An 11,360-nucleotide genomic window follows, 5' to 3' on the forward strand; every position below is an offset into this window, starting at 1 on the left:
GAGAGAGCCTCAGTGGGAGATCAGATAAGGGGGTGAGAGAGCCTCAGTGGGAGATCAGATCAGGGGGTGAGAGAGCCTCAGTGGGAGATCAGATAAGGGGGTGAGAGAGCCTCAGTGGGAGATCAGATAAGGGGGTGAGAGAGCCTCAGTGGGAGATCAGATAAGGGGGTGAGAGAGCCTCAGTGGGAGATCAGATCAGGGGGTGAGAGAGCCTCAGTGGGAGATCAGATCGGGGGAGAGAGAGCCTCAGTGGGAGATCAGATCAGAGGTGAGAGAGCCTCAGTGGGAGATCAGATCAGAGGTGAGAGAGCCTCAGTGGGAGATCAGATTGGGGGGTGAGAGAGCCTCAGTGGGAGATCAGATAAGGGGGTGAGAGAGCCTCAGTGGGAGATCAGATCAGGGGGGAGAGAGCCTCAGTGGTAGATCAGATTGGGCTTCTTCTCTTCATTCTATCACCATCTCTGTCACTCTCTCTCTCCCTGGCACAACAAGAGAGTGACTTTGGACCCCATGCGCAAACTAGACCTTATAAACCAGACAACACTATCTAACAGAGTTGTTCCCCTCATAAACCAGACCTGACAGTAACCGATCCTAAGAGATCAACAGAGTTGTTCCCCTCATAAACCAGACCTGACAGTAACCGGTCCTAAGAGATCAACAGTATTCATTTGGACAGCTGGATGTTCAGGGTTGCCACTGACAGCTAGCTGGCGAGTTAACGTTGGCTACATCAACCACCAACACCAAGGTGTTTTCTACAGGAACCAAACGAGGAGGAACATACCTGATTTTGTCCAATAGACACATCTGTTTGGACTAATTATTACTCCCCATCTACATTCCTGTCTCTCTCCTCATACCCAACCCAGAGAGCTCTGGGTCATATTCATTACCCCATCTACATTCCTGTCTCTCTCCTCATACCCAACCCAGAGAGCTTTGGGGCATATTCATTACCCCATCTACATTCCTGTCTCTCTCCTCATACCCAACCCAGAGAGCTCTGGGTCATATTCATTACCCCATCTACATTCCTGTCTCTCTCCTCATACCCAACCCAGAGAGCTCTGGGGCATATTCATTACCCCATCTACATTCCTGTCTCTCTCCTCATACCCAACCCAGAGAGCTCTGGGGCATATTCATTACCCCATCTACATTCCTGTCTCTCTCCTCATACCCAACCCAGAGAGCTCTGGGTCCATATTCATTACCCCATCTACATTCCTGTCTCTCTCCTCATACCCAACCCAGAGAGCTCTGGGGCATATTCATTACCCCATCTACATTCCTGTCTCTCTCCTCATACCCAACCCAGAGAGCTCTGGGTCCATATTCATTACCCCATCTACATTCCTGTCTCCCTCCTCATACCCAACCCAGAGAGCTCTGGGGCATATTCATTACCCCATCTACATTCCTGTCTCCCTCCTCATACCCAACCCAGAGAGCTCTGGGTCCATATTCATTACCCCATCTACATTCCTGTCTCCCTCCTCATACCCAACCCAGAGAGCTCTGGGGCATATTCATTACCCCATCTACATTCCTGTCTCTCTCCTCATACCCAACCCAGAGAGCTCTGGGGCATATTCATTACCCCATCTACATTCCTGTCTCTCTCCTCATACCCAACCCAGAGAGCTCTGGGGCATATTCATTACCCCATCTACATTCCTGTATCTCTCCTCATACCCAACCCAGAGAGCACTGGTTTCATATTCATTACCCCATCTACATTCCTGTCTCTCTCCTCATACCCAACCCAGAGAGCTCTGGGGCATATTCATTACCCCATCTACATTCCTGTCTCTCTCCTCATACCCAACCCAGAGAGCTCTGGGGCATATTCATTACCCCATCTACATTCCTGTCTCTCTCCTCATACCCAACCCAGAGAGCTCTGGGGCATATTCATTACCCCATCTACATTCCTGTCTCTCTCCTCATACCCAACCCAGAGAGCTCTGGGGCATATTCATTACCCCATCTACATTCCTGTCTCTCTCCTCATACCCAACCCAGAGAGCTCTGGGTCTATATTCATTACCCCATCTACATTCCTGTCTCTCTCCTCATACCCAACCCAGAGAGCTCTGGGTCATATTCATTACCCCATCTACATTCCTGTCTCTCTCCTCATACCCAACCCAGAGAGCTCTGGGTTCATATTCATTACCCCATCTACATTCCTGTCTCCCTCCTCATACCCAACCCAGAGAGCTCTGGGGCATATTCATTACCCCATCTACATTCCTGTCTCTCTCCTCATACCCAACCCAGAGAGCACTGGGGCATATTCATTATGCATATTCTGTTAAAAAACGTTTCTTCAATAAGAAAGCAAACAGGGAAAGACCTACCTGAGTTTGTCCAATAGAAAGTCTCAGCTGCTGTTATGATACACTGGGCCTTCAGAAAGTATTCACACCCCTGGACTTTTAACACATTCTGTTGTGTTACAGCCTGAATTTAAAATGGATTCAATTGAGATTTTTTGTAACGTGCCTACCTACACACAATACCCCATCATGTCAAAGAGGAATTATGTTTTTTCTAAATGTTAAATTCATGAAAAATGAAAAGCTGAAATGTATTCAACTGCTTAGTTATGGCCTAAATAGCCTAAAATAGTTCAGGAGTGAAAAAGTGCTTAATAAGTCACATAATAAGTTGCATGGACTCTGTGTGCAATAATAGTGTTTAATATGATTTTTGAATGACTACCTCATCTCTGTACCCCACACATACAATTAGCTGTAATGTCCCTCAGTCGAGCAGTGAATTTCAAACACAGATTCAACCACAAAGACCAGGGAGGTTTTCCAATGCCTCGCGAAAGGCACCTGTTGGTAGATGGGTAAACATTTTTAAAGCAGACATTGAATATCCCTTTGGGCATGGTGAAGTTATTAATTACACTTTGGACAGGAAGGAAACCACTCAAGGATTTCACCATAAGGCCAGTAGTAACTTTAAAACAGTTACAGAGTTTAATGGCTGTGATAGGAGAAAACTGAGGATGGATCAACAACATTGTAGTTACTCCACAATACTAACCTAATTGATAAAGTGAATAGAAGGAAGCCCATATAGGATAAAAAAATATTCAAAAACATGCATCCTGTTTGCAACAAGAAACTAAAGTAATTCTGCAAAATATGTGACAAAGCAATTCAATTTTTGTCCTGAATACAAAGTGTTATGTTTGGGGCAAATCCAATACATTACTTAGTACCACTCTCCATATTTCCAAGCATAGTGGTGGCTGCATCATGTTATGGGTATGCTTGTAATCGTTAAGGACTGGGGAGTTTTTCAGGATAAAAAAATAAAATGAAGCTAAGCACAGGCAAATAACATGGTTCAGTCTGCTTTCCACCAGACACTGGGAGACAAATTCACCTTCCAGCAGGACAATAACCTAAAACACAAGGCCAAATCTACACTGGAGTTGCTTACCGAGAAGACAGTGAATGTTCCTGAGTGGCCAAATTACAGTTGACTTAAATCTGCTTTGAAATATAAAGCAAGACTTGAAACAGGTTGTCCAGCAATGATCAACAACCAATTTGACAATTCTTCAAACAAATAATGTACAATATAGGTGTACAAAGCTCTTAGATACTTACTCAGAAAGACTCACAGCTGTAACCACTGCTTCATTTTCTATACATTTGCAAAAATAATGGGGTGTTGTCATTATGGGGTGTGGTGTGTAGATGGGTGAGACATAATTATCTATTTAATCCGTTTTGAATTCAGGCAGTAACACAACAAGATGTGGAGTAAGTCAAGGGGTAGGAATACTTTCTGAAGGCACTTTTGTGGAGATGGGAAACTTCATTGGAATAGTATTAACGGCCATTGTGTAAGTGCATCGTCAATGGCCCGCACAGTGCATTCTGGGAGATTCGGGGACAAGGAGCGCTCTCCTTCAAGGAGTCAATTGGGCACTAGCTCAAAAACCTAATATTAGCAGGAATTTTGTCAACAAGAAGTATAGGACAACATTTAAAAAACATTTTGAGTAGCGAGAAAATGAACGTGTTGTGTGTAATAGCTTTGGAATAGTGACATGACCTACTTGAGGAAAATAGGCAGGTATCTCAACTCACACCTGTGTTTGTTCTGTACAATTACGGGCCGCTTAAATTCATACATCTTATTGAATACAACCACTAACTTTGTCCTAACTTGTGTTGCTCGTACTACTTAAACTGAGAAGGAATTGGCACATCCATATTCACGCTGAGCTACACAAATTAGGAAACGGTCTGGTTGTATTCAAATAAAGGTTTAAACCGACTGATGGTGACTAAATGTTGTTGCTAGCAAATCCCGCGACCAGTTATGAAAACACCTCCTCCTCGATATAGAGTGGTGATGAGGAACTCCGAGGACCCGTAGTGTCAGGAAGTCATTTAGCCATTCATTGTGGTCATTGCAATCCGTAGAGTTGCCATTTTCTCGTGTCAATTAACTTGTGACGTTCCTGGATTACCCATTATATGAATAAAGACGGATTTAAATGAACAAATACAATTGTCAGTTGAAAGAAAATGACGGGAACAAGACTGTATACACAGCTCTGGCTGTGTTGGCAAAATCACTACATATCCCATCAAGCCAAGCGGGGAGACCCTGCCCATTTTCATAGTTCCATGACCAGTCAGAAATGTCCAGGTAACCCTACACCAATGACGCAGGTGGATCTCAAAACTGAATTTGGATCCACATTAAGGAGCAATTATGTCCTTCGCCACCAGAGGATGAGCGAGTGGGTGTGTCGAAAGGAAAGTAGTGTGTAAAGGAGTGGGCAGTGTCAACGCGCTCTGCCATAGGTCAGACCAGTGGTCCCCAAACTGTGGGGCGCCGAGGGTTCCGGGGACGGGAGCAGGTGTCTTCCGTTTCTGACCACGGCGAGAGTTTGGAGTTATGTTTCTAAGCCAGAGATCAGTAGTCATATTCCACTGTTTGTTTTACACAAATAATTGTACATTTTCAGTTATAAAATTGAAGATTGTTTATTTTTGATTAAAAGTATTTATGATGGATGTACTGTTGCTTCATGCATTGCATGCGTGCTTACTGTCACCCTAATATTAGCTACTACCATTAGGTAGCTACTTCCCACGCCGCTGCCGGACAGTAGTGCTTGTCAAGCGGGAGCGAAGGGCACTGTGTCCCGGTGTTGCCGTTCATGCTCTCCCCATTGAGTAGTGGACTGTATGTAGGCTATGTATCAAGGTGACATCTAGATGGTTATCAATATTAGTTATCAATATCGCCACGCAAAACGTCCTTGAGTGGCTACAAATCTGCCCAATTACCCACTCCTTTCGACACACCAACTCGCCCTTACTCCGGTCGCCATGTCGGGCTGCAACTACCCATACTTGGCTAATCAGGAAGTAGCATTCTGGTGGGAAATTGTGTTTTATAAAGAAAGTACGCATATTTTCCCCGTTCTTTCCCGCCACTAAATAGTTAAGGAGGTGAAGTCTTTACAGCCTGAATGAAGAATTGTTATGTACCCGCTGTGCATATCAAGCCCACTAGCGGATGCTTTCGAATTCACCACATAGAGTACCTAACTAGTTAGCTAACGTTACGTTAGCCAATGTTGACAGGTCGCTTATTGGCCAGATCACATAATACACAACCAGTTTGTCTATGCCAGTTACAATATGAACCCAGCCATATGAGCTGACGTTAGCGAAATGAAGGTAATTTCCCAGAATGTTCAGCGCCCGATAATGATGGTGGTGTAACTTAACATCAAACACTAGCTAGCTAACCAGGTTTGCATGCTAACATCTACACGCGTTGTCAACCGCTAGCTAGAAAAGCAGTGAGAAGCAGTCTTTCTCTTAACGTTACCTTGTACTTGTCGAAGCCCGACAGTTGGTCCCGAGTGACATATTCGTACAGAGCCATGTTGGCAACTCACAGGATCTATTCTAACTAGCTAGCTAGCCAGCTATCTGAACATTAGCTATTGGCTTCTCCGATCTCTGTTCCGCGTACCGCAAAAGCGAAGCACCATCTAGCTAGGTAGCTAACCAGCTACCCCTCACGCCGGCTAGGCGACAGATCCACGTCTCGGCCACTCCTCTCCTTCCAGTCCCATGCAGCCGGACACCACTACCGCCCCCTCTGGCTTGGAGGACCGACTGTATCAAATCTAAAATATTTATTCATTTTCAATTATGAAAATCTAGATTAAGATTGTATATTAAAATATTCATAAGGGATTTTGAGTCGTCCCTGTATCCCAGTTTTTGTTAGAAATCATGGGGTGTGTTGATAAATTCATCAGTTATTCTGCGCTCTGGCACATTCGGACGAGAGCGCTCTGAAACCGGAGTAGATAGCCAGAGAGAATGTACGAACGCACCCAATGTGACGTCATGAGCCGCTGTATGAACGCCTTTCCCGTGGCTCCTCCCCTCTCTCTACGTTGACGTGGCCCTCTGTGCTAGTCGGAAGCGAGAGAACCGGAAACCGAGGATAGTATCACACATCAGAAAGCCAAACTGAATCTGCAACCAACTAAAATACACATAAACAAGGAATAACGTAAGGATTGAATTCTCTCTTTTTGCTGAAATGTCATCGTATTATTTTGCCATAGTAGGTGATGCCTTCCTATCCGATTTCCTATCGAGTTTTTATGTGTGCAATGTTGGCTAAGGATGCAGCTCACCAACGTTAGATAAGGAACTACCACCTGTGTCTAAAAATTAGGATAGCCATAATCATGTTATTTTTTTAACTATTCATAATGTGCCATTGACTTGGCGGCCAACCATCCAGGTGCAGCTCACGTTAGCTAGATAGCTAGGTAGTTGTTGTCCGATGTCAATTAATGAATGAATGGCGGGTAGGTAAGTAGATAGCTAGTTAACTTGTGTTCAGTTCCTTGCCTGTCATGGACGACCAGGGGTGTAATCATTACGCCAATTCTGTTGTAAAAAGTTTCGCAAAACAAACAGTTTACCCCAAACGGAAAACGCAAACGAGTTTCTAGAATGGTGATAATACCTGTGTTTCTGCCCCCCCCCCCCCCCCCCCCCCCTCCAGCATGGTGGTATAATGTGTGTTTCTGCCCCCCCCCCCTCCATAATGGTGGTATAATGTGTGTTTCTGCCCCTCCCCCCTCCATAATGGTGGTATAATGTGTGTTTCTGCCCCTCCCCCCTCCATAATGGTGGTATAATGTGTGTTTCTGCCCCTCCCCCCTCCATAATGGTGGTATAATGTGTGTTTCTGCCCCCCCCCCCTCCATAATGGTGGTATAATGTGTGTTTCTGCCCCCCCTCCAGCATGGTGGTATAATGTGTGTTTCTGCCCCCCCTCCATAATGGTGGTATAATGTGTGTTTCTGCCCCCCTCCATAATGGTGGTATAATGTGTGTTTCTGCCCCCCCCCCACAATGGTGGTATAATGTGTTTCTGCCACCCCCCCACAATGGTGGTATAATGTGTTTCTGCCCCTCCCCCCTCCATAATGGTGGTATAATGTGTGTTTCTGCCCCCCCTCCCCCTCCATAATGGTGGTATAATGTGTGTTTCTGCCACCCCCTCCATAATGGTGGTATAATGTGTGTTTCTGCCCCCCCTCCCCAGCATGGTGACTGACGTGCAGCTGGCCATCTTTGCCAACATGTTGGGTGTGTCTCTGTTCCTGCTGGTGGTTCTATATCACTACGTAGCCGTCAACAACCCCAAGAAACTGGAGTAGACCTGGCCTGGAGAGGAGGAGAGATGGAGGTGAGGAGAGGGGGTGGGAACGAGGAGGAGTGGTGGGAACGAGGAGGAGAGATGGAGGTGAGGAGAGGGGGTGGGAAAGAGGAGTGAGGAGAGGGGGTGGGAAAGAGGAGTGAGGAGAGGGGGTGGGAAAGAGGAGGAGTGAGGAGAGGGGGTGGGAAAGAGGAGGAGTGAGGAGAGGGGGTGGGAAAGAGGAGGAGTGAGGAGAGGGGGTGGGAAAGAGGAGTGAGGAGAGGGGGTGGGAACGAGGAGGAGTGAGGAGAGGGGGTGGGAACGAGGAGGAGTGAGGAGAGGGGGTGGGAACGAGGAGGAGTGAGGAGAGGGGGTGGGAACGAGGAGGAGTGAGGAGAGGGGGTGGGAAAGAGGAGGAGTGAGGGGGGGGAAGAGGAGGAGTGGTGGGGGGTGGTGGGAAAGAGGAGGAGTGATGAGGGGTGGGAAAGAGGAGGAGTGATGAGGGGTGGGAAAGAGGAGGAGTGGTGGGGGGTGGGAAAGAGGAGGAGTGATGAGGGGTGGGAAAGAGGAGGAGTGGTGGGGGTGGGAAAGAGGAGGTGTGATGGGGGGGGTGGGAACGAGGAGGAGTGAGGAGAGGGGGTGGGAACGAGGAGGAGTGAGGAGAGGGGGTGGGAAAGAGGAGTGAGGAGAGGGGGTGGGAAAGAGGAGTGAGGAGAGGGGGTGGGAACGAGGAGGAGTGAGGAGAGGGGGTGGGAACGAGGAGGAGTGAGGGGGGGGAAGAGGAGGAGTGGTGGGGGGTGGTGGGAAAGAGGAGGAGTGATGAGGGGTGGGAAAGAGGAGGAGTGATGAGGGGTGGGAAAGAGGAGGAGTGGTGGGGGGTGGGAAAGAGGAGGAGTGATGAGGGGTGGGAAAGAGGAGGAGTGGTGGGGGTGGGAAAGAGGAGGTGTGATGGGGGGGGGAAGAGGAGGAGTGATGAGGGGTGGGAAAGAGGAGGAGTGGTGGGGGGTGGGAAAGAGGAGGAGTGATGAGGGGTGGGAAAGAGGAGGAGTGGTGGGGGTGGGAAAGAGGAGGTGTGATGGGGGGGGGGGAAGAGGAGGAGTGATGAGGGGTGGGAAAGAGGAGGAGTGGTGGGGGTGGGAAAGAGGAGGTGTGATGGGGGGGGGGAAGAGGAGGAGTGATGAGGGGTGGGAAAGAGGAGGAGTGGTGGGGGTGGGAAAGAGGAGGTGTGATGGGGGGGGGGGAAGAGGAGGAGTGGTGGGGGTGGGAAAGAGGAGGTGTGATGGGGGGGGAAAGAGGAGGAGTGATGAGGGGTGGGAAAGAGGAGGAGTGGTGGGGGGTGGGAAGAGGAGGAGTGATGGGGGGTGGGAAAGAGGAGGAGTGATGGGGGTGGGAAAGAGGAGGAGTGGTGGGGGGGTGGGAAAGAGGAGGAGTGATGGGGGGGTGGGAAAGAGGAGGAGTGATGGGGGGTGGGAAAGAGGAGGAGTGGTGGGGGTGGGAAAGAGGAGGTGTGATGGGGGTGGGAAAGAGGAGGAGTGGTGGGGGTGGGAAAGAGGAGGAGTGGTGGGGGTGGGAAAGAGGAGGAGTGGTGGGGGGGTGGGAAAGAGGGGGGGTGGGAAAGAGGAGGAGTGATGGGAAAGAGGAGGGGTGATGGGGTGGTGGGAAAGAGGAGGAGTGATGGGTGGTGGTGGGAAAGAGGGGGAGTGGTGGGGGTGGGAAAGAGGAGGAGTGGTGGGGGTGGGAAAGAGGAGGTGTGATGGGGGGTGGGAAAGAGGAGGAGTGGTGGGGGTGGGAAAGAGGAGGTGTGATGGGGGGTGGGAAAGAGGAGGTGTGATGAGGGTGGGAAAGAGGAGGTGTGATGGGGGGTGGGAAAGAGGAGGAGTGGTGGGGGTGGGAAAGAGGAGGTGTGATGGGGGGTGGGAAAGAGGAGGAGTGGTGGGGGGTGGTGGGAAAGAGGGGGGGTGGGAAAGAGGAGGAGTGGTGGGGGGTGGGAAAGGAGGAGGTGGTTAGGGAGAGGATGAGGTTAGGGAGAGGAGGAGGTTAGGGAGAGGTGAAGATGGTCTGAAGAAAGGGATGATAACCCTGCTAGTCAGCCATTGGAGGCCACAGATATTGGTATCAGTCTACCCTACCAGTGTTCTAACCATCCTGTCAGTCTGTTCTTTCGTCCCAAATGGAATCTTATTTAGTATTTAGTGCACTACTATAGACCAAAGCCCATAGGGTCAAATATAGGGAATAGGGTGCCATTTGGCCATCAGGATGTGACTTGACTTCTTCTCTCTCTTCACAGGTGGCTGAGGAGGACCATAGAGAGTAGCAGTGAGATGCCATACGTCTGCTTGCATTAGCGCTGTCTCATTCTGTGCAGGTGTTTTCTAATAAAATGACTACAAATGCCTGTCAGTTTATTGTGTGGTGATTCATTAGAAAGCCTTGTTCATTTTGATACAAAAATGACATATAAACATTACATACAAATATGAATATCACCAAATATGGACACTCAAGGATGGAACTTAATGATTTTTTAAAAGGACTTTTATACCACAATTCCCACTGGGATATTTGAGGAGACTAACATGTTCTACTAGCCTGGTCTGAAAAATGTCAGCTATCTTGGTTACCACCACTGTGTACACTATACAGAACATGTCAGAGCTGTCTGCCAACATGTATTTAGTAACTATACAGAACATGTCTGAGAGCTGTCTGCCAACATGTATTTAGTAACTATACAGAACATGTCAGAGCTGTCTGCCAACATGTATTTAGTAACTATACAGAACATGTCAGAGCTGTCTGCCAACATGTATTTAGTAACTATACAGAACATGTCTGAGAGCTGTCTGCCAACATGTATTTAGTAACTATACAGAACACGTCTCAGAGCTGTCTGCCAACATGTATTTAGTAACTATACAGAACATGTCAGAGCTGTCTGCCAACATGTATTTAGTAACTATACAGAACATGTCAGAGCTGTCTGCCAACATGTATTTATTAACTATACAGAACATGTCAGAGCTGTCTGCCAACATGTATTTAGTAACTATACAGAACATGTCTGAGAGCTGTCTGCCAACATGTATTTAGTAACTATACAGAACATGTCTCAGAGCTGTCTGCCAACATGTATTTAGTAACTATAGAGAACATGTCTCAGAGCTGTCTGCCAACATGTATTTAGTAACTATACAGAACACGTCTCAGAGCTGTCTGCCAACATGTATTTAGTAACTATACAGAACACGTCAGAGCTGTCTGCCAACATGTATTTAGTAACTATACAGAACATGTCTCAGAGCTGTCTGCCAACATGTATTTAGTAACTATACAGAACATGTCTCAGAGCTGTCTGCCAACATGTATTTAGTAACTATACAGAACATGTCAGAGCTGTCTGCCAACATGTATTTAGTAACTATACAGACCATGTCAGAGCTGTCTGCCAACATGTATTTAGTAACTATACAGAACATGTCTCAGAGCTGTCTGCCAACATGTATTTAGTAACTATACAGAACATGTCAGAGCTGTCTGCCAACATGTATTTAGTAACTATACAGAACATGTCTCAGAGCTGTCTGCCAACATGTATTTAGTAACTACAGAACATGTCAGAGCTGTCTGCC

The 11,360-nt window shown here is 47.6% G+C and overlaps 2 protein-coding genes across 3 annotated transcripts in view; one reads left to right on the forward strand and one right to left on the reverse strand.

Moving 5' to 3' along the window:
- The window catches only part of selenoi (selenoprotein I), a 58,387-nt gene extending 52,280 nt beyond the window's left edge, over positions 1 to 6,107 (reverse strand). Inside the window, exon 1 of the mRNA XM_071369280.1 lies at positions 5,887 to 6,107. Within this exon, the coding sequence (XP_071225381.1) occupies positions 5,887 to 5,943 (57 nt within the window). The 5' untranslated portion in view covers positions 5,944 to 6,107. The remainder of the gene's footprint in view (positions 1 to 5,886) is intronic.
- Positions 6,108 to 6,445: 338 nt separating this feature from the next.
- Positions 6,446 to 10,126, forward strand: LOC139555913 (dolichyl-diphosphooligosaccharide--protein glycosyltransferase subunit 4). Of its 2 annotated transcripts, none has more exons than XR_011671039.1 (3): positions 6,446 to 6,585; positions 7,636 to 7,836; positions 10,019 to 10,126. XR_011671039.1 is itself a non-coding variant. In XM_071369281.1 (3 exons), exon 2 carries the CDS (start codon positions 7,637 to 7,639, stop codon positions 7,748 to 7,750), a length of 114 nt encoding a protein of 37 aa, XP_071225382.1. In that variant the 5' UTR covers positions 6,446 to 6,585; position 7,636; the 3' UTR covers positions 7,751 to 7,779; positions 10,019 to 10,126. The 2 variants fall into 2 exon arrangements, 1 of the variants encoding a protein (XP_071225382.1); XM_071369281.1 differs by having other exon boundaries at positions 7,636 to 7,779.
- Positions 10,127 to 11,360: the final 1,234 nt, after the last annotated feature.

The sequence above is a fragment of the Salvelinus alpinus genome, chromosome 27, assembly GCF_045679555.1.
Source record: "Salvelinus alpinus chromosome 27, SLU_Salpinus.1, whole genome shotgun sequence".
In the NCBI taxonomy this organism is placed as follows: Eukaryota; Metazoa; Chordata; class Actinopteri; order Salmoniformes; family Salmonidae; genus Salvelinus; species Salvelinus alpinus.

What these genes read in the sequence shown, in the direction of transcription:
- LOC139555913 (XM_071369281.1), top strand. Translation starts at nt 7,637, where the DNA reads ATGGTGACTGACGTGCAGCTGGCCATCTTTGCCAACATGTTGGGTGTG.